The sequence below is a fragment of the Pithys albifrons genome, chromosome 19 (assembly GCF_047495875.1).
Source record: "Pithys albifrons albifrons isolate INPA30051 chromosome 19, PitAlb_v1, whole genome shotgun sequence".
Lineage (NCBI taxonomy): Eukaryota > Metazoa > Chordata > Aves > Passeriformes > Thamnophilidae > Pithys > Pithys albifrons.
This window is the reverse complement of record NC_092476.1, coordinates 7,524,842-7,545,726: the sequence shown is the minus strand read 5'-3', so window position 1 is coordinate 7,545,726 and position 20,885 is coordinate 7,524,842. Positions and strand designations below refer to the sequence as shown.

The following is a 20,885-nucleotide window of genomic DNA, read 5'->3' as shown; positions in this document are numbered from 1 at the left end:
CCTGGTCCTGCCTGGTCCCAGCTGTAAATTCAGTGAGTGCTCACCTGAGACCTGCAGTGAGTGGTGATTCAAGAATTTATTTTGTGGCAAAATCCAGGACATATTGTTCTGTATAGAGGCCTCAGCAATACAGCTGATCTGCAAAGGTCTCTCCTCATTTCCATGCATCCTGCTGGCACCCATTCTCCTCCACAGGGATGGGAGGAAGCCGGACATGAGGCTGTTGGGGCAGAAGAGCGACCCAGTGCCAATGCCAAGGGAGCAGCAGAGGCAGCTCCTGAGGGGCTCAGCTCCACCAACCCCTGGATGAGTCACCATAAAAGCGGACAGGACCGGCCCTGTGGCTGCTGCCCATTGCCCTGGGCTCACCATGCATCACCAGCACCCAGCCCGGCCAGCAGGATGTGCCTGGGCCTGCAGTGCCCCCAGGGCTGTGCCAGCCTGGACCATGCCCACCACACTGCCTGGCACTCCAGCGTGCCCAGCACTTGGAAGTGGGGTCAGGGGCCATGGCCATGGGTCCTAATGGTAACCAAACCTAAGAGTGACCAGTCCTAAGAGTGGCTGGTCCTAATGGTGACTGGTCCTAATAGTGATCAGTCCTAATGGTGAATAGTTCAAATAGTGACCAGTCCTAATGATGTCCAGTCCAAATGGTGACCAGCCCTAATACTGTCTAGTCCTAATATTGACCAGTCCTAATACTGTCTAATCCTAGTACTGATGAGTCCTAATACTGACCAGTTCTAACACTCATTGGTCCTAATGGTGACTGGCCATAATGGTGACCATGCTTATAGTGACTGGTCCAGATAGTGCCCAGTCCCGACAGTGCCCAGTCCTAACAGAGCCTGATCCTAATAGTGGCCAGTCCTGATAGTGCCCGGCCCTGGCAGAGCCGGCACCAGCTCCGAGTGCGCGGTGCGGCGGGGCAGAGTGCCGGGGGGGATCGCAGGGGCCGAGCCCCCCGTGTAGGACCCCCCCGTGGCGGATGTCCCTGGATGGTGCCGGTGAGAGGCGGGGACAGGAGCGCGAGAAGCCCTCTCGTGGCGCCGCGGGCAGAGCCCCCGCCCCACTGAATGGCCACGGCCACGCCCCCTGTGAGCCACGCCCACGGCCACGCCCCGGCCACGCCCGGCCCAGGTGGAGGCGGCAGCGGCCGCGGCGGGACCGGGACCGGGACTGGGATCAGGGCCGGGACCGGGACTGGGATTAGGGCCACGACCGGCACCGGGCCGAGGTGAGCAGGGTCAAGGAGGGGAGCAGGGCAGGGGGTCCCGGTGCCTCGTTTCGTGGCCGCCCGGTTTGTTGCCGCTTTGTGACCGCCGCGTCCCGCCGGCTTCCTCCTCCGCGCCGGCGCTGCCCCGGCCCCGCGGGGTGGGTCGGGGAGTGGGTGGGCGCTGCCCCGGCCCCCGCGGACCCTTTGCCGGGACACCCAATCTCCTCTCCAGTCCCAATGTCCCTGCCCCGGCCGTGCCCCGCTCCCTGCCCGCCGCCTCCGGACGGATGGCGGGGCCGGGCTCTTCCTCCTCCTCCCCTTCATCACAGGGGGAAGTGGGTGCGTGTCCCGGCGGAGTGACCCGGCCGGAGGCGAAACCCTGCCCCAATCCCCGGCCCAGGCAGGGAGGAAAGCCCTAACCCACTTTCTGGCGCCGATGGCCCGATAAGCAGGCGGACGTGTGGTTTTGTTTGTGTTTGCTGGTTTCCCCCCTCGCCGGGCGAGCAGGGCTGGCAGTGCCCGTCGGGAGCCACAGCAGCCCCGACGCCGCAGGTGGGCAGGGCAGGGGGCCCTGCCTGTCCCTGACCCCGAGCATCATCCTCCTGCCCTCCCGCCCGCCGGTGCCGCCGGGGCTTTGTTGTTGTAGCTGGTTTGAGGTTTGTTAAGGCTCGGGGAGGCTCGCACGTGCTGCCTGGAGTGGCAAGTGCTGCCACCAGCCCTTCGCAGGCGAACAAAACCCTTGCAGAGAAGGATCCGGGTTATCCTCCATCCATACGTGCATCCTGCCGGGAGCAGAGGGATGCTTTACCCGGCTGGATTTTTGCTATTGGCCCTCCGGGACTGGGACAGAGGGGTGAGACTGAGCTCTACCCCATTCTGCCCTGCTAGGCCAGCAGGATGGGTCAGAGGGCATTCTTCCAGGCTTGCCCACAGCTGGATTGAGGTGCCCACTGTGGTCTGAGACCCTGCAGCTCTCTCCCAGCTCCCCATGCCCATGTTCCATAGGGGGAAAGAGGCCTAGAGGCTGCATTGTCCCTATGGCAAGAGGAAGTGTCCACTTTCTTCCCCAGTGTGGCGTCATCCTTCTTGCTGCAGGGAGCCAGGATATTCTGCCTGTGTGTTTGCAGTCCCTGGATGGTCACTCCCGGGGTTTTCCAGAGTGAACTCACCAAATCGCCACTGTCCTGGACAGCTGGAGGATTGGGGAATGCACCCCACCACAGTCCTGTGGATGTCCTGAGCAGGGAAATGCTGCCCACTTGGTTCACTCCTTCATGCCCTCTGAAGGAGCATCCTTTGGCTCCTGCCTTTTTCCCTGGTGGGAAGTAACCAGATTGGAATTATCCTACCTCCCAAACGAATGGAAGGTTCAGCTGCAACTGAGTCTGGGACAAACCAGAGCTGCTGCCCCAGTCACAAGTGGCTCCCTGGGCTCCCAGCTGCTGCACCCAGGCTCTGCCTCTCCCAGCTCTTTTGCAATTAATGGAGTGATACACGCCTTTTGCTGCTTGCTCATTTGGAGGGCAGCTTCTGCCTGCCCTGCTTCTGTTTACTGGAAAGCAGGTGTCCAGCTACTGCTTCTCCCAGTGGGAGGGTTCTGTGGCACTTCTGCAGCTGCACTGGTGCACCTGGAGGTGCTGCAAGCCCTGGAGTGAGAAAGGGTAAACCACAGAGTGTTGTTTGAGACCAAAACAGAGACCTGGTTTAAATTCTGTGAGATGGGGCCGAGCTTGGTGTTGCTCCCAGAGGCATGTGTGAATGCTCTTCGTGTGTTGCTGGAGCAGGAATACCAGCAGCAGGAACAAGAGATGCCTGTGGGTGCTGGGAGAGCAGCTCAGGCTGGGGATGCAAAGCACAGGGGCATAAATCCAGTGGGGAAGGGGTTGGCTGCATTGTCTCTCTGGTGGGCTGCACTCTTTGGGGTGTGCTGTGGGACCTGGGAAAACTGGGCCATGTTTGGCTGGGCTGAAAGGCAGGCACGTGGCTGTCCTCTGGGTCTGTGTTTTGTTCTTGGATACTGCTCCTGTTTAAGTCTTACAGTGAAGGTGAGGGATCCCGCAGGTACATCCTTATTCCTTCCTTTAGGTTGTTCTTAATCTGAAAACATCCCTTGAGATGAGCCAAGAGTCAGAACATTGCTGTTGTCAAAGGAAATAGGGGACAGGTGATGGAAAACCAGCTGGCAGGGCTGGGGGGTTGCAGAGCTGCCCAGACTGACACGGGGCTCCTGAGGCATTTCCACATTTCCCATGGGCACTGGGAGCCCTGCAGGGACCTGAGCCCAGAGGAGCAAGCATGGCCTTGGTGCTGTCAGGGGCTTGGTATCAAAGGAATCAACTAGTGAAGGCTGAAAATGAATTACTTAAATCTCAATGAGCCCACAAGTGATGGGATCATGAACTTTCCTCCTCTTGAGGAGCATTTTATCTAATGACTTCTGGTTTCCAGTGTCCTGCCTGGCTGTGAGATGACTCGTAATGTGACAAGCCCCCAGTGGGGATGGGCACAGTCCCTTTTAATTACGATGATCCAGGAGTTATGGTCATTTGGGAGCATGTGGTGCTTTGAGTTATGGTCATTTCCTGACCTCCAAGTGAGCATGGAAAGCTCTGTGTGTGCTGGCAGATATGGAAGAAACCCTTGGCATTGGTACCCCTTTTTCTCACTTAATCCTCCTTTCTTAAAAAAAAAAAAAGGGCAACAAAAAAGCAGTTGTTTGGTGATTGCTTTCTTAATGAGGCATTTAGGGTGGAGAATGGACCCTAAGGAGAATGCCTTGGGAATGGCCATGTGCCAGGTGGCCCCAAACCAACCCTGACCTCTGCTTGCCCACCACACAGAATCTCTGTGTCCCCATCGTCCTTAGGGTCCTGCACCCTGAGGGCCAGTGTGTGGGGTGCTGGTCGTGTTAACTGAGCATGGGTCAGGGCCAACCTGCAAATAACTGCTCTAGGAGGACTGGGGATCAGCCTATACCCTTTATGGAAATCAAGTATGTATAGCATTTGCATGTGAGGGCTTCCCCCTCCACCCTCGTCCTCCAGGAACTGAAATCTGGGAGAGCTGTATGGACTTTGATGGGAAGGGGCTGTGGTGCAGCTGTGGGGTGGGAAGGCAGAGAGTCTTACTGTGTTGTGGTGCCTCAGTTTCCCCACTTCTGAAATACCACAAATGAGTCATAAAGTGCAAAGGTGTCCTGTGAAACCACTACTTGTCACCTCGGGTGGGACGTTTGTGCAGCCACCAGAGCAGGATTGATGCTGTGGCCATACCCCAGGAGTGGGGAGCGTGGGTGCAAACTGACTCACTCAGTGCTGTGGTGCTGCAGTGGGACACAGGACAGGGAGGGAGCAGGGCAGTGCCCTGTGATGATCCTTGGCTTTTCCCAGGCTGCTGCAGTTGGATAGGAGGAAGAAATTCACCAGTGTTGGAGGGCACATGGTCTCTGTGCTGCATGCCCAGCCCTGTGGGGATCTGCTTGGATGGGTAGTGTGTGGTCACTCCTCAGTGGGATGCTCCTGCCCTCTGCTGCCACGTGCCTGGCTAACACACAGGACCATCCCTCCCATCCACAGGCTTCTTTTTGGACTGCTGCAGCTTCCAGGACTGTGGGACCCTCCTAACAGTCTCTGTCAGTTTGTGTTTTATTTATTTATTGCTTAAAAATAATAATTCCTGATGTGTTGCTCTGGTCTGATGGACCCACTGGGAGTAGGGGAGATGTGACTGGTGCCCCTCGAGATGCCCAATGTGCCAGTGCCCCCCTCCCATGCCATGGCGATGGCTTCACTCCCTAAGTGTCATGCTGCAGCTTGTGCTGGGGTTTGACGTAGTTGTTCCCATAATTTACCAGCCTACAGGAATGCCAGGGCAGGGCTTGGAGTGACCTCCCGTTAGGTGTGAGCCCAAAGGCTGCACACTGTGCTCACGGGCAGCCGGGACAAATCCCCAACACTCAGCGTTGGCACGTCCTGCCCATTCCTCTGTTCCTCCGTGGTGTAAGCAGGGAAGTCTTGCTGGGGCCAGCACTGTGCTGCTGGCATAAGCCTTTTCCAAGGATGGTGCCATAACCAGAGTGAAGTTGGTTCATGTACATGGTGGCACCCAGTCCAAGTGCTCCTGGGGAGGACATGGAGGTGGCTCCTTAAAAATCAGCATCTCTAGCCCCTGCACTGAGCTATGTGGCTTCCCTGTGGGTGTAGCGTCCCAGGGATGGGATGGGATGGGATGGCAGGCAGGAGGAGGATGAGGATGGTGGGGGAGACGCCGCTGACAGCGCTTGGCAGCTGAGAGGCTGCAAAGTGCGTTGCTGGCACAGGTCCACGGTGATGCTGTGATGGGGAGAGCATCACATTCCGCAGGTACCAGTGAGTGTAGGATTCCCCATGCCAGGTCATGTTGTATGGGAATGAGCTTCTTCCCAGTTGGGCTTTCCTTTGCAGGGTGTGGACCTGGGTGCTTCTGGCGTTGTTGCAGTCAGGAGTGAAAGGAAGGAAACTGAGGAGTGACCCACCCAGGTTTGGCTGGTGGTGGTTGGGAGGAGGGAGGGACGGGCAGGAGCAGCCTCCTCTGGTTGTCCTGGGGCCAAGGGAGCACAGAAGCTTAAGGTGATGTCTGAGGGGCAGCCCACTGCCAGCAGAGATGCCACCTTCCTACACAGCACAAAGGTCCTTTTTCTCTCTCCTCAGGGAGCTGCTGGCCCTGGAAGGGGAACAAAGGAGGCTGCTGGTGTCCACCCAGGGCTCCCCTGTTGCACAGGGGCCAGCAGGGCGAGCAGCACATTGTACAAGCCTTGAAATGGCTGCATTGAGATAAGGAGTCTGTTCCCAGAGATAGGCAGCTGCAGCCAAGGGGGCTTGTCCCAGCCCAGAGATCATCTTGTCCCTGGGATGAGCCAAATTCTTAGCAGGGCTAAGCATTGACTCCCACTACTGCATCCCACAAAGCATGGGGATGCTCAGAGCTCACAGCGAGGGGACACTGCAAGTATGGGGCATTTTTGCCAGCCTGATGCTACTCCAGGTGGCTTGGTGTGCTCCAAGCCAGGAATGGGGGACTAGAGAAATCTGAGCTTAGTCTGAGCCTTGGCACAAATAGCTGCTGCTGAAATTAGTGCTTTGCATAAGAACTGTAGGAAATGTCCCCCCATCCCTGTTGTCCCTTCACACCAAGAATTTTGCTTTAAGAAGGGAAGTGAAAATGAACTCAGTAATGACCTGCAGCATGGGGGTGGCAGGCAGATGGCCTGCAGTCACCCCTTTCCTCAAGTAAATACCAACCTAGGACCCCTCAGACCCTTCCAGAAGGCTCAGCCAGGGCTCAAGCACTTGCACCATCATGTCTGTGCACTCTGTGTTTAAGCCAAGCTAATGAGGAATCTGAGTAGTTCTGAGTAATTATTTCTCAGATAAAACCAAGTTAATCAATCCTGGTGGACTGGGGTATCCATGTGGATCCTGGAAAAGCTCTCCTTGTGTCTGGAGAGTGCTGTGACCCTGCCTGCAGTGCTGCTGTGGAGTAGCCAACCCCTCTGCACGTTGACTGGTGAAGCCACTGCACTTCCCTCACTGCCAGTGGAGACTTTTGCCCTTTGCTCTTCCTGAAGCTGTTGGGGTGACTCAAAGCCTCCATGTGCACGTTCCTCTCTTGGCTTGGGCTCCTGCCTGAGGAAAGATCCGGTGGGCTGGGGGTCCCCTTACACAGCCACAGCCCCTCCAGCAGCACCCACTGCCCTGACAGCGTATACCACCACTGGAAACAGAGAGTAAGTTTGTGCACTTTTGCCTGTTTTGGGTTGTTCTGCCATGAGAGTGTGTGGACCCCTGGAAGGGGAGAGTGGGGAGGTGTGGGCTGGGTGGCACAGAAGGGACCCCAGCTCACCAGAGCTGTGGGCTGGGAAGCCTTTGGGTGCTGGCACTCACTCTGCCGGGGTGGGTGGGGGCTGTTGCACTGTTAAAAATTAATGAGGGTGGAAAACAGGCTGTGGTTGGGATGTGGGAAATCCTCCACATGGCTCTTTCCACCCACTCCCAGACATTGCAGGCAAATCCTTCCCTCTCTGTGCCAGTACCGATGGCGTCACCCAGGACTGTCAGAGAGTCCCAGACCACACTCCCAGCACTCCAGCAGGGTAGCCCAGTGCATGGCTGTGTGCAATGGTGTGAGCAGCTGTGCTCGTTCCCTGACCCCCCCTTCCCTCCCCATGGGCAGGGCTCAGCCTTTATCAGCAGGTCCAGTGCAGCCCCCCCGGCCTCCACGCTCTATCTCCCCGGCCGCTTCCCTTCCTTCCTCCCGGGCGTGCCATGCGCCTGGCTCAGCCTGGCTCAGCCTGGCTCAGCAAACCTGCTGCCGTTGCCCAACGTCCTGCCCGACGCAGAAAAATGGGAGAGGATGTTCTAATGGCAGCGTGGGCGAGGTGTGTGCTGGCTGCCTGCACACCTCAGGGACTGGATGGGATCCCAACACCCACTGGGCATTCCATACTCCGTCTTCCTACCCCTGCCATCATGGAGGTGGGGATTTAAGTCCCTGTGGGTGTCCATGCTGACCATGTGGCTCAGTCATGAGGGAGAAGGCAGCTTAAAATACCCCATGAAGCACAGAGGGCCTCTCTCAAGACTCAGGCTGAAACCCTGTGTCCTTTGCTGACCGAGTCTGTTGCAGCAGGGCCAGAACACATGGGGGGAAAATGGAGTATTTTTCCTTTTTCGTTCCCAATGTTTTTTCATTTCAAGAGCTGTTTGTGCTGGGCTGCATCTCTCCAGATCTGAAACTTCAGACTGGAAAACAGTACAAAGCTTTTTAGAAAGGACCAGAATGGGGGAATGCGCTGGGCAGCCTCTACTTGGGTGCAAGTCCACGGGGGCTCGATGCTCAGAGCAATTGCACCTACTGAGTTTCCTATCTGGAGCTCTTAATAACTGGGAGCACCTTTTAACGCGGCTCCAGCCTTGAGAGAGGTCTTTAACGTGCTTGTGAATCATTTATGGGCTGCAGCAGCAGCAATTCTGCCTGATGGACTCTTGGGTGCCAGCAGCACTGGAGGCTGCGGGGATGTCTGGGGGCTCTGTGGTATAGCTGACCCCTTTCTCACTCCTCTACAGAGATGGAGAAGGAAGAGCAGGGGCTCATTGTGCTCTGGGTGATGGGTGTGATGGGTGCTTGTGGGGGGTCCCACTCTTAGCCCTGCACCCTTGTGTGGCTCAGAGCTGCTTTCTCCTCCAGCTTAATTGTACCAGCCTGATGCACTATTATTCCAGCACTGGTAATGTTACTTCCCCCCACACCAACAAGCTCAGGGAGAGAGATCCCAATCCTTTTCCAAGCATCTATGAACCCTGTGCTGCACACACCCTGCTCTGACCAGGGCTGCTCTGCAGGCTTGTCTCCAGTGTCTCATACCTGGGTTGTGCTTGGTTGTCACAGTTCTACTGACTTGGTTTTGCTGATGGTCCCTTTGTGTTGCTCGGACTGTCCTGGCGTGTCCTTCGGTGACGCCTTGTACAAGCCACATCACTTTTTCCATCACTCTCTTCCTTGGGTGTGCTTCCTTGGGTCAGCACTTGCTGTGATCCACCCCGGGGCTGGGAGCCAACCCTGTCACCTTCCTCATGCCTTGCCTGGGTGAAGACTAAAACCTTGTCCCAGTTGCTCCCCAGTGACCCCAACACACCTGCCCTCTTGGGAGGGCAGGGGCACTTCACCTTCCTGCTGCTGATGGAGCATGGGCTGTGTCCATCATGGCTGGATGTCAGGCTTTGGTGAGCTTCAGTGGGTAAGAGCTTTGGTTGGGAAGATGGTGATGGTGGGGGATTTCTTCTTATTGACCAGACCAGGTGACCCGCCCTCCACCTCCTGTCCATTTATCACTTCCTGCAGGTTAATGGCAGCGTCCCCAGTGCATGGAGATCTATTCTAGCCTGAAGTGAGACCATGCTGCCCCAGGACCCTTCTTCCAGCCTAAAGCACAGCTCCTACCAAGCTCAGATGTGCTTGTGGTTGCAGAGTCCCATGTCTGTCACCCCCCACTGTTGTCACCCACCTTGTTCCTGCATGAGGGTGTTTGCTCAGCCACCCCCCCTGCTGTGTCAGCTCAGCATGTCTCCTCTCATTTCTCTTTTCTGTCCCCAGGACAGAGCCACCACATCCAGCCCAAGCACCGAGGGATTGGGCTGAGGCTTCTTGGGAACCCACAGCTGGGCTGTGCCCTGCGATGGGGCTGCTGGTGCCAGGTCTGCCAGGCAGGGAACTGTGTTCCTGATGGCATAGCCCTCCTTCCCAGGGCTGGGAGGATGACAGGGACCTGGGACCATAGGGATTCAGAGCACCAAGCTCATGGATGGAGGCACTGGCTGGCCTGTTCTCATGCTGAGCATGCCAGCTCTGGAGGGGTTGGGTGCCAGCATTGAACACGTGGGGAGCGGGAAAAACACTTTCCCACCACCATCCCCGAGAGATTTCTCTGCCTGGCACAGGGTAAGGCTTCTTGTGGCTCAGAGTCTGTGTCTGGGCGGGGTGGCTGCTGCCCCCAGCCAGTGTGGAAAAGGAGACTTGAGCCCTCGTGTGCTGCTGCCCTCCTCCCCCTTCTCACCCAATGCCAAACGTTGCACTAATGCACAGAGCCGTGAAAGCCGCTCTGGCCGCGCCGCGTGACCGGGTGGCAGGTGCCTGCCGGGCTGTGCCAGCTCCCCCGGGAGCTGCGTCACCTCGGGGCAGGCCAGGACTGTCCCTCCACCTGCTGCCTGGGGAGCTGGGGGGGAGCAAGGCCAGGGGTTTAAGTATGCTGCAAGCCTGCTTTGCTGAAAAGCATGGATTGCCAACGGCTGTCTGGAGTGTGATGGGAGCAACTGAGGATGGGATTTTGGGATAGGGGTGTAAGAATGGGGCTGTGTGAGAGTTTGGCTCCGATTTTTGTGGTTCTGACTGTGCAGGCTCTGACCTCTGAGAGCCATTCCTCAGAGCTGGAGGAGGACAAGGGTGTCCCCAGGGATTGCTCTGACCTCAGCGTGTTCCCATTCCCAGCTCTCCGGAGCAGGTGGCATCTCATTGCTGGCTGCTCTGGGAGGAAAACAAACAGCATCTCCAGCTCACCAGTGGGACAGAAAGTTTTGCTTGCTGGGACTGGTGTTCTCCCAGTTTGGCAGTTATGAAATAGCCAGTGAGGCACTCATGTTCCATGCCCGCTCTTCCTGGGTGTCTTACTTCCCAAGAGCTTTGTGTGGAACGCTCCCTGCTTGTCCCATGCTGTTCCCTGCCACAGAGTGAGTTTCATGGCTGTAAATGGGAGCTTTTCCAGCTGCCCTGTGCCAGTGGTTGATCCATGTCCGTGGTGTCCAGCCACCTGCAGCTCTGTCTCCAGCATCCAGGGAGCACTGAGCTCAGCTCTCCCTCTCCTGGGATGCTCCTGCAACCCTCTCCTCCTTTCCCATGCGTGGCTTTCCATTGCAGCCTCTCTCCCCACAGGCAAGGCAGGAGGAACTCAGCCGTGTCCCAGGGCTCCCGTGTGTGAAGGACAGAGGAAGAGGAAGGCTGCTGTGGGTGTTTGCCACCAAGACACACTGCACATTCTTATGAGGTAAGGAGCCCTGGCTGAGCCCCCAGGGGAAATTTGGAAGCTGATTGCCTCCAGCTTTGGTGCTGGAGAGGGAACCCAGCACCCTTTTTAATGCAGGAGCAACAGGTCCAGGAGCTGATGGAGTGCAGCGATTCCCACCAGTGCTGCTGGCTCCAAGCTTTCCTGTCCCCAGGGAGCTGGTTCTGGACTCCCACATCCCCATGGAGCTGATCCCATGGGCACCCCATGCTCCTAAAGACAGGCTTTGCTTGTGGTGGGGTCTAAGGGGATGGTCGGGTTTCAGGAGAGTGGAGCCATAGAAGGTGATTATGGGGAACATGGGCAGCAAAAGAGCCAGGCCCATGGGTCGAGCTGGCATTTTGCAGCCAGTGGCACTGGGCAAGCAAGGCAAATGACACCATTTGCATGCCTATGGCTGTCCTGAGGGGACAAGGGATGCTCATGAGACCTGTGTGAGTGCCCTGCAGGCTGGCACATGATCAAGAGGTACAGGAAGAGGTCAAAGGGGCCTGTGCCTCCCTCTGGGTGCCCCTGTATCCCTAATAGGATCTAGGAATTGCTCTATTTTGCTCAGATGGAATTACTTCCCCTGCATTGTCCTGCCTAGTAGAGCTGGCTGCAGGGACCCTTGGGAGGGGATTGCTTGAGGAATTAACCACCTCTTGGCTGTTAAGCTTGCCCCTCCTTGCACATGGTGCCAGGGAGGATTCAGTCTCCCAGCCTGGTGTGTGTGTGTGCACATGCTGGAAGGGAATGTCCTGCATCCCCCTCCCTTGGGGTCCCCAAACACATGGTGGATCCATGTGGGAGCTGTGGTGTATCTGGAGATGTGGACTGAGTGTTTTCAGGCTTTGTGTGTCCCCTCCCTTCTTGCCCTGTCTGGGTAAGGGGAGCTCTTTGCAGAACCCCTGGGAGTGTCTGTGATCTCCTCTTGGCTCCCTTACTGTGCCAAACCAAGAGGCAAGGGGCAGTGCACCCACGTCTGAGAGCTGCAGCCATGTGCCATGGGTCTGGCCAGGGCTTGCAGGGATCCCCTGTGTCTCACACACACGTGCCAAGTTGTTCAGGCACATCCTGGCGAGGTGTCAATCATGGGTGTCCTACAGGCACGTGCCAGGATGATGGGGATGCTCTGACCTGGTCACTCCTGCCATCCCTCACCCTGCACCCAGCAGGTGAAGGAGTAGTGCTGGTAGCCTTGGGGGAACTGGGAGTGAGTGGGTGATGGAAGCATTCCTGTCCACCCAAATTCAGGGATGGAATGTGGGGTTTGGGGATGCAGTAGCTGGACTAGTAGTGGCAAGGTCTCACCAGCATGGCCAGTGGCACAGGGAGTTGAGTCTAGTGACATCCTAATTCCCACTGAGACCCAGCCTTTCCCCACATGTGAGCTCCTGGGAGTATATTTCTTCCCCTCTCACCGTCTCCCTGCACTCTCCCAGCCTGCCGACTGCCGCCGGCCTGAGATGTCTGCCGGCGACAAGAACGGGGGCAGCCGCTCCAGCAGCAGCCGCCTGCAGAGCAAGAAGCCCCCCAACCTCTCCATTGTCATCCCGCCCCGGGAGGCAGAGGAGGATGGTGCTCACAAGGAGGTGAGTGATGGAGCTGCATCTGTCTCACACTGGGCTTGAGGGGCTGCTGTCCCCTGGGGAGCCCCCCATGCTATCCTGTTCCTAATGCCCTGCTCTGCCTTCCAGCCCTCCAAGGTCCCCATCTACCAAAAGAGCAAGAGCCTGCAGGAGCCCCGCCTGGAACGCCAGCACGGATTCCGACGGCAGACTTCCCTGTCCCAGAGCATTCGCAAGTGAGGGCAGGATGGGCTCCAGCAGTGGCTGGCTCATTTGGAGGGGTCCCTATCAGGATGTTGTGGGTACCAGCAGGGGATTTGGGAGGGGGATGGAGGTCATGTCTCAGAAAGAAATGCAAGAATGATTTTCCCCAACTTCCCTTCATCCCGTTGCCAGATCCAAGCTGCCCTGCTGCAGGCTGGGCTGAGACACCCCAACCCAAACCACCAGCTAGAGGGGATGTCTGGGTGGAATGGTGGTATTGGAGTGGGGGACAAACTGAGTGACAAGTGTGCCCACCATGTGTCCAGGGGCACAGCGCAATGGTTTGGCGTCAGCAGCGACTGGGAGGGGAAGCGCCAGCAGTGGCAACGCAAGAGCCTGCAGCACTGCAGCATGAGGTATGGCAAGCTGAAGCCTGCCTATCGCGATATGGAGCTGCCCAGCCAGGAGGTGCCTTCCTTCCAAGGCACCGAGTCACCCAAGCCTGCCAAGATGCCCAAGGTAGACCTCGGGATGGGGGGATCCTACTCCCAAGCTGTGCTCTTCCAGCACTAACACTTCCTCCCTCCTGCAGATCGTGGACCCGCTGGCCAGGGGCCGTCCCTTCCGCCATCCCGATGAGACTGACCGTCCCCACACGCCCCACCACGTGCTTCCCCCACTCACCCCCGGCGTTGTCTCCTTGGCGTCCTTCAACAGCATCCGCTCCGGCCACGGCCGTCTGCCGCGCAGGAAGAGGGAATCTGTCGCCCACATGAGCTTCAAGGCAGCTGCAGCTCTTCTCCGAGTGAGTTTTGGGACTCTGGAGAGGGATCATCTTCTTGAGCTCTATCCCTCACTCATCACCTTTGCCTCTTGGGATTTTGCTTTGCCTGGAGAGCACTGTCTGTCCAGGGTGGGTTTGAGAGGTGAGATTGTGCAGTTTTCACCAAAACTCTCTTTAAGTGGAGCTCAGGTTAAAAACCAGCAATCTGAGAAACGAACAGCTTCTGGGTTCCAATTGCTAAGGAGCCAGGAAGATTGTCTGGCAACTTTCTTGCTCCTGATGAGTCCTGGGCAAGCCTTGGGGACAGGTTAGTGGGACAGAGACCAGAGAGATTCAGAGGTCACTTGTCATGCTGACCAACATGACCATAGTCCAGTGCTGGCTCTGAGGAGCTAAAGACAGTTCCTGCTGCCAGCCCTTCTGACACAGGGGAATATGGTGGCTGATTGGGATTTAATCCTTGCCTGTTGGCTTTGGGGAGGGAAGCTACAAGAAACCCTCAGTGCTGCAAAAACTGGGGGGGGTTCTGGTTGCTTACCCTCATTTGCTTGCCCTGCCAAGGGGCGCTCTGTCCTGGAGCCACTGGCTCCCAAGCGGAGGAGCAACAAGAGGAGCTTTGTGTACCCCAGCTTCATGGACGAGGACATGGTGGATGCTGCTGATACCCTGGACTCGTCCTTCTTCAGTAAGGCAAGCGATGTTCCATGCTGGCCAAGGAGTGGGGGGCTGTCCCAGTGCCCCTGAGTGGGGGCTGGACGTGGAGCAGGGTTCTCAAAAGGACTGCTGTGTCAGTGCTTCACCCTGCCCCACGAGCAGGAGCATTGGTGGCTGCCATGCCCCAGTCTTGGTGATGCACCTTGGGGGTGGCAGGGAATGCTGCCAGCATCGTGGTTATATTCCTGCCCTGTGATGTGCAGTTAATGAGATGTCGGTGGGGATCACCCCCTCCTCCTGACCTAGGGGTTGCTTGGTTAGGGGGAGGCTTCTGACCTGTCACACACATTCAGGAATATGTATCCCTCCTCTTTCCAGATGGACATGCACGATGAGACGTATTCCATGCCCGATGATGTCTTCGAGTCACCACCTCTATCAGCCACATACTTACGCATGCACCAGGTGGGAGAGGATGCCAGGGTGTCCCCAGAGGTGGAGCAGCCCACCCTGTGAGTACCAGCTCTCAGCAGGTGCTACCCCTGAGGCTGCCCAGGTGCCCTGCTGCAGGCAGGATGATATCCCCAGCTATCCCTGCTGCAGAGGACCAGGCACTTCCAGTGCACTTCCAGCATGCTCCTAGGAGGATAGAGCCAGGAGATGCTCCCAGCCCTATCCTGGGGCATCCTCTGGGTCCCTGGGGTGTTTCTCAGCTGGTCTCTTTTGGCAGCTGTGATGGTTTTCTCCTCTCTCCACAGGCGGGAGGGTGCCCGACTCACTTCAGTGTCTGGCGGTGCCGGCCCAGCTCCCCGGCGAGGCAGGCGAATCGCTTCCAAGGTGAAGCACTTTGCCTTCGACCGCAAGAAACGCTACTACGGGCTGGGGGTGGTGGGGAAGTGGCTGAACAGAACATATCGCCGCAGCCTGAGCAGCATCGTGCAGTCACAGCTGGAGATCACCGACAGCCACCGGTGAGGGAGGGGGACCAATGGCACAGGGATGTGCACGGGACACCCCGGCTCTAACTCAGATCCCTCAATGCTTGAGGATCAGAGCTTGTAGTGTCACTTTGTCCAGTGATCCTTGAGCTGCTCAGTTTCTGGGTCCTGTCCCCCACAGGCCATATTTCACATACTGGATCACCTTTGTCCACATCCTCATAACCTTGCTGGTCATCGGCACCTACGGCATTGCCCCCATCGGCTTTGCCCAGCATGTGACAACAGACTTGGTAAGTTTAAGAGCCGTTGTCCTGGGGGGACTGTGACCACTGGTGTCCCATACTGTCATGTTCTATGCAAGGGCTGGGAGTATCTTGGGAGATTCCTGCTGTTTGAGAGACTCCATGAAATAGCCAGGGCAGGAGGATGACCAGCAGCATGTTGCAGCAGCATTGTGGTGGGAGCAGAGCTGTTCTCCCTCCAACCTTGCTGGTGGGACCACAGCCCTTTCCCTTGGGTGAAGGGGGCTGCTCATGAGTGGAGAGAGAGGGGGGTACATCCCCTGCTTCCCCTCTGGGAGCTGATCCTGACCTCTCTCGGCAGGTGCTGAGGAACAAGGGTGTCTATGAGAGCGTTAAGTACATCCAGCAGGAAAATTTCTGGATTGGGCCCAGCTCGGTAAGGACCCTGCCAGATCCTTGGCCCTCAGTTCCAGGCTCTGCCCTCTGCTCCCCTTGCCCTGAGCTGTGGGGGTCATCTGAGGTGCTCCTCTCCTTGGGGGTAAAGCTTGACACTTTATTCCACCTGCTGCCCTGGGCCCTCGGTACCCCCATCCCTCTGGGACCTGCAGCATCACAGTGGGATGGTCAGAAGAGACCCCATTCCCTGCCCATCTGCCTTCCCCCGCTGGGGTAACAGAGATTTGTGTCTATTGCCTGCTGAGCTCTCCCCAGAGGCAGCTGGAGGGAAGGGAGGTGTGCAGAGAGAGCATCCCCTAGACTGGCATCTCCCTCCCAGATTGACCTGATCCACCTAGGAGCCAAGTTCTCCCCCTGCATCCGGAAGGATAGGCAGGTGGAGCGGCTCATCCAGCGCGAGCGGGACCGGGAGCGCAGCTCCGGCTGCTGTGTCCAGAACGACAACTCAGGCTGCATCCAGACCCTGCCACAGGACTGTTCGGTGCGTGCCACTGCCATGGGCACCAGGAAGTGCTGGTGATCCCTGGGGAAGAAGGGGAAACCATCTCTGCCCTGCACAGCACCACACGGGGTGCTTGCAGGGTCAGAGCAGTACATTCCCCGCCATATCCTTGGTCTCTCCATCCTTTCCGCAGGAGACACTGGCGACGTTCATCAAGTGGCCGGGCAGCAACGCGCCAGCCATGAGCTCAGGGGAGAAGCGAACGTCGGGAGCTGTGTGTCACCAGGACCCCAGGTAGGAGTGACAGCTGGACAGAGGAAGCACAATCACCTGGCTGTGTGCAGGACGTGGCAGGAGGCGGCCCAGGGCTGCCTTTCTGGCTTGGATGTCTTGAATCCTCTTGCACACCATAGGAGAGTGATAAGGAAGAGGGAATCAGTGGGAAACTGGAGTGGGGTCTGTCCTAAATGCAGGCAGCAATGGGCAATGCTGTTGTGTTGGCTGGTCCCTGCTGGGATGGGCAATACTGAGCGAGGCATCAGTGAGGTTGTGTGAGAGGGATGAGTGCTGTGGGGTTCACCTGTGGAAGGAGCTGCTGTGGGATGTTGTGGGACACCCCTTGGTGGTCAGGATCCCTCCCAAGACAGGGAAAGGAGGGCTGTGTGTGCCTGAGGGGATTACTGGTCTGCAGGGAGGGATGTGTTGGGAGAACCCACATGACTCACCCACCTTCTCCTGCCAGGACGTGTGAGGAGCCAGCATCCAACCCACCCCACGTGTGGCCAGATGACATCACCAAGTGGCCGGTAAGAGCCTGGTGCTGCTGTGAGCTGGTGGCAGCAGGCAATGAGCTGGGCAGGAGGCTGCAGGGAGGGCCTGGGGCTGGACTCTGAACAGGGCTCCTCTCCCTCCTGTTTCTAGATCTGCACCTACGAGACCAAAACCAACCACACTGGCTTCGCCCACCTGGACTGCCAGATCAAGGGCAGGCCCTGCTGCATCGGCACCAAGGGCAGGTGGGTTGCAGCGATGAGGACACCCAGCTTGGCTCCCTCCTCTGCCCTCCTGCCTTATGTTGTCCCATCAGTGTCCAGAACTGTGCCAGGGTGGGGAGGGAGATTATAGAGCTTTGTAGGGTGAGAAGTGTGGTGGCAGCAGGACCAGTTGCCAGGAGCAGAGGGGGATGCTCAGGGGAGCAAGGGAGTGTGCCCTGCCCCGAGCAAGCCCCCTGCCTGCCCTCTGCCAGCTGTGAGATCACGACGCGGGAGTACTGCGAGTTCATGCACGGCTACTTCCATGAAGAGGCAACGCTGTGCTCGCAGGTGAGCAGGGCCGGGGGACATGGCCTTGGATGTGGGATGCAATGACAGCAGCCATGCTGATGGCAAAGTATCCTATCAGGAATGGGATGTGGATGAGATGGGTGTGAGCAGATGGGATGCAAATTGCAGGGACTTGCCCAGCTTTTGGTTGGGCTTCTGCTGCTGTGGGGCAGGATGAAACATAGGGCTTGAGCCAGCCTCACCTGGCCAGCACCAGAGTCCTTGGGAAAGGCACATCCTCGGCAGGAAAACAGCGCTTCAGCATCTCATGGGGCACTGGGGATGCCCAGCTGCTGTTTTTTCAGCACCTGAGCAATGCAGGTGCCCCACACCACTCAGGGTCCCCCAACAACTGGCGCACGGCATCAATGGCCACACATCCCTCTGACCCATCCTTTGTTCTCTGTGGCCTTGGGGTCAGGGCTAAGCCATCACCACCCCCTCAAACCCTCTGCCTTTGCAGGTGCACTGCCTGGACGAGGTCTGTGGCCTCCTGCCCTTCCTCAACCCGGAGGTCCCTGACCAGTTCTACCGCCTGTGGCTGTCCCTGTTCCTGCACGCTGGGTGAGCCACAGCCTGCTGCACCTGCAGTGTTGGGGGGACTGGAGATGGAAGTGTCCGTTGGGATGGTCTGGGACCCTTGGTGGGGTGGGAGAGAAGAGGGGAGGGCATCCCCAGGTGACAGTGACACGTGCTGTCAGTGCAGGGTGTTTTGTAAGATGTCTTGTGTCCTGGGGCAGTGGGTGGGAGGGCTGGGCAGGGGTCTCTAACACAGAGTCTCTCCCTCAGCATCCTCCACTGCCTGGTGTCGGTGACTTTCCAGATGACAGTGCTGCGGGACCTGGAGAAGCTGGCGGGCTGGCATCGCATCTCCATCATTTTCATCCTCAGTGGCATCACAGGAAATCTGGCCAGTGCCATCTTCCTGCCCTACAGGGCAGAGGTGAGGGCTGAAGGGGGGCTCTGTGCACATCACCTTGAACCCAGCCAGGGACTCAAGGATACCATTCCCCATCCCAATCCTGGCAGAGGTTTGGGGAAGAGGCTGGAGCACAGGGCTCTCATCCCCTGGCAGGTTTTGCTGCAGGGAGGGTGAGAGGCTGGCACCCCAGTAGCAGGAGGAGAAAGTGTCTCTGCCCCACGTGTGGTGTTTGCACATGCCGTGTGTGTCACGCGTCCCCACGTGTCCCTGTGTGTGCAGGGTCCCTGGGCAGGCAGATGGCTAATCTGCTGCCAGCCAAACCTTGCCAGGCTTTAAATGAGATCATGCCAAGCACCCTAATCCCCTTGGGGGTGCGTCAGGATAGGGCTGGGGCAGGGCTGTGCTCTGGGAGGGAGTGATGCTTTCTGGCTGCTGAGTCACAGAAAATACCAGCTCCATCAAAACAGCTCTGGTTTTCCCTTCCTCTCCCTCCCATGCCAGGACTCCCACCCCTGACCTCCACACAGAATCCTGCACAGGGATGCAGGAGTCAAATATGTTTTGCAAGGGGAAGAGACAGTCCACGGGGATATGTCTAGGGTGGCATGTGCAGGGTCTGGCCATGACTTCTCCCATCCCTGCAGGTGGGCCCTGCCGGGTCCCAGTTTGGCCTCCTGGCCTGCCTCTTCGTGGAGCTGTTCCAGAGCTGGCAGGTGCTGGAGAAACCCTGGAAAGCATTCTTCAACCTCTTTGGCATTGTCCTCTTCCTCTTCATCTGTGGCCTCTTGCCCTGGATTGACAACATCGCTCACCTCTTCGGTTTCCTCAGTGGCCTCCTGCTCTCCTTTGCCTTCCTGCCCTACATCACCTTCGGCACGATGGACAAGTACCGCAAGCGCGCCATGATCATCGTGTCCCTGCTGGTCTTTGTGGGGCTCTTCGCCTCGCTGGTGGTCTGGCTCTATGTCTACCCTGTGAACTGGCGCTGGGTGGAGTATCTCACCTGCCTGCCCTTCACCAGCAAGTTCTGCGAGAAGTACGAGCTGGAGCAGGTCCTGCACTGACCCTGCCGGCGGGGACAGGGCTGGGAGAGGCACCAGTGGTGGTGTTTTCCATGGGGTGGGTCCTCAGCAGCCCACGGGAAATGGCAGGAATGGGACAGACCCTGGGCACAGCTTCATCCTCAGGGGTGGAGTGTTTGGGGTCCTGCTCAGTGCTGGGGATGCAGTTTGGTGCAGGCCTGAGCCAGCTCTGCCTTGCATCTCTTTGGGGCTGCCTCCTGAAAAGCCATAACTGGTTTGGGGACCGACTCTGGCTGCTGCCTGTGTGGGGAAAGGGCTGAAGGGAGTCAGATTTTGGTGTATCCACGGCCAGGCTGGACTCCCAGCCCTGGGGTGACGCTGCCAAGGTCTCCAGCCTGTGTCCCTGCCTGCCTGGGGCCCTGTCCCACCTTGGTGGTTCCAGGCGATGCAGCTCATACTGTGAACACAACCCCCTTTTTGCAGGGGCACTTCTTTTTTTCTGCAGCTCTTTAGGCCCAGGGTTTCCCCACTTTGGACTCCCTGGAGTCTTTATCATTGCTCTGACATGTTCAGAGCTGAGCTTCCAAGGTATTTTCCAGTTTCATTCCTCCTGAGGCCCTGAAGGAGGCTTGTGCCTCCCCACCTGACTCCTCACTAGATGGAGAGACAGGACTCAGGGCAGGGGGTCTTCTCTTCCCCTTATTTCAATGAAATTCTGTTTTTGGAAGTGGAGAAGCAGGACAGACTGTGTCTGTAGTGCCATAGTGAAAATAGGCAGGCATGGAGAGAAACACCCTGTGGGGCTTATGTGGCTGCTTCTGAAGCCCACAGACCTCTCAAGAAGCTGTTGGTGCTTCCACCTTCTGCCTTGAGTCCCTGCTGTTACCTTTTTCCCTTTTTCAAAGCGTAGAGACCCAGGTAACCCTCCCTTCCTGCAGCAATGCTGTTCAGTTGGAGAAGTGCAGGATGGAGAGGTTGCCTTCCCCCTTCTCTGCCCGAGGCTGCACATTCCCACCTGTCCCCAGCCCTGGGCTGCTCTCCTCAGCATCTCCTCCTCCTTCCCATCAGCCATGGCATGAAGGCAGGTCCTTCCTGGGGTCCAGGTGACCCCTCTGGGCTGGTTTGCACCCAGGGTGGTGGCAGGATGCCTCTCCCCTGTTATATGTTACTTTGGTGCTGGAGGCCTCAGTGCTTTTTGATGGAGGCAGGTGGGAATCCCGCAGTTAGGATGTCCTGAGTATTCAAGGGCTGGGAGCTTGGCTCCCCCTTCACAACCACTTGCCAGGTGATCCCAGAAGCCTGCATCCCTCCCTGCACCCTGGGCCGGTTTTCAGCCCTGCTCCATCCCTGCAGTTGCTGCTCCAGCCAAAGACAGACACTTCACCTCATTTGTCTCTTTTTGATACTTTTTTAAAAGCTGTGGGTTTTTTCCCCCTTAATAAATTTCTACCTGTATTTAATGAGACACATGAGGCCTCTTATCCTTTCTCAGGCCTGGGGATGTGGCACTTTTGGACGGTTCTGGTTGTTTTGGT

The 20,885-nt window shown here is 57.6% G+C and overlaps 1 protein-coding gene across 1 annotated transcript; it reads left to right on the top strand.

Moving 5' to 3' along the window:
• Positions 1-1,141: 1,141 nt before the first annotated feature.
• RHBDF2 (rhomboid 5 homolog 2) lies at positions 1,142-20,807 on the top strand. Its single transcript, XM_071573797.1, has 19 exons — positions 1,142-1,240; positions 10,682-10,793; positions 12,236-12,385; positions 12,491-12,597; positions 12,892-13,084; positions 13,158-13,370; positions 13,911-14,039; positions 14,382-14,515; positions 14,762-14,974; positions 15,123-15,234; positions 15,548-15,622; positions 15,962-16,123; positions 16,278-16,378; positions 16,827-16,890; positions 17,006-17,100; positions 17,331-17,406; positions 17,870-17,970; positions 18,196-18,349; positions 18,973-20,807. Exons 3-19 carry the CDS (start codon positions 12,260-12,262, stop codon positions 19,390-19,392), a joined length of 2,475 nt encoding a protein of 824 aa, XP_071429898.1. The 5' UTR covers positions 1,142-1,240; positions 10,682-10,793; positions 12,236-12,259; the 3' UTR covers positions 19,393-20,807.
• The last annotated feature ends 78 nt before the right edge of the window (positions 20,808-20,885 follow it).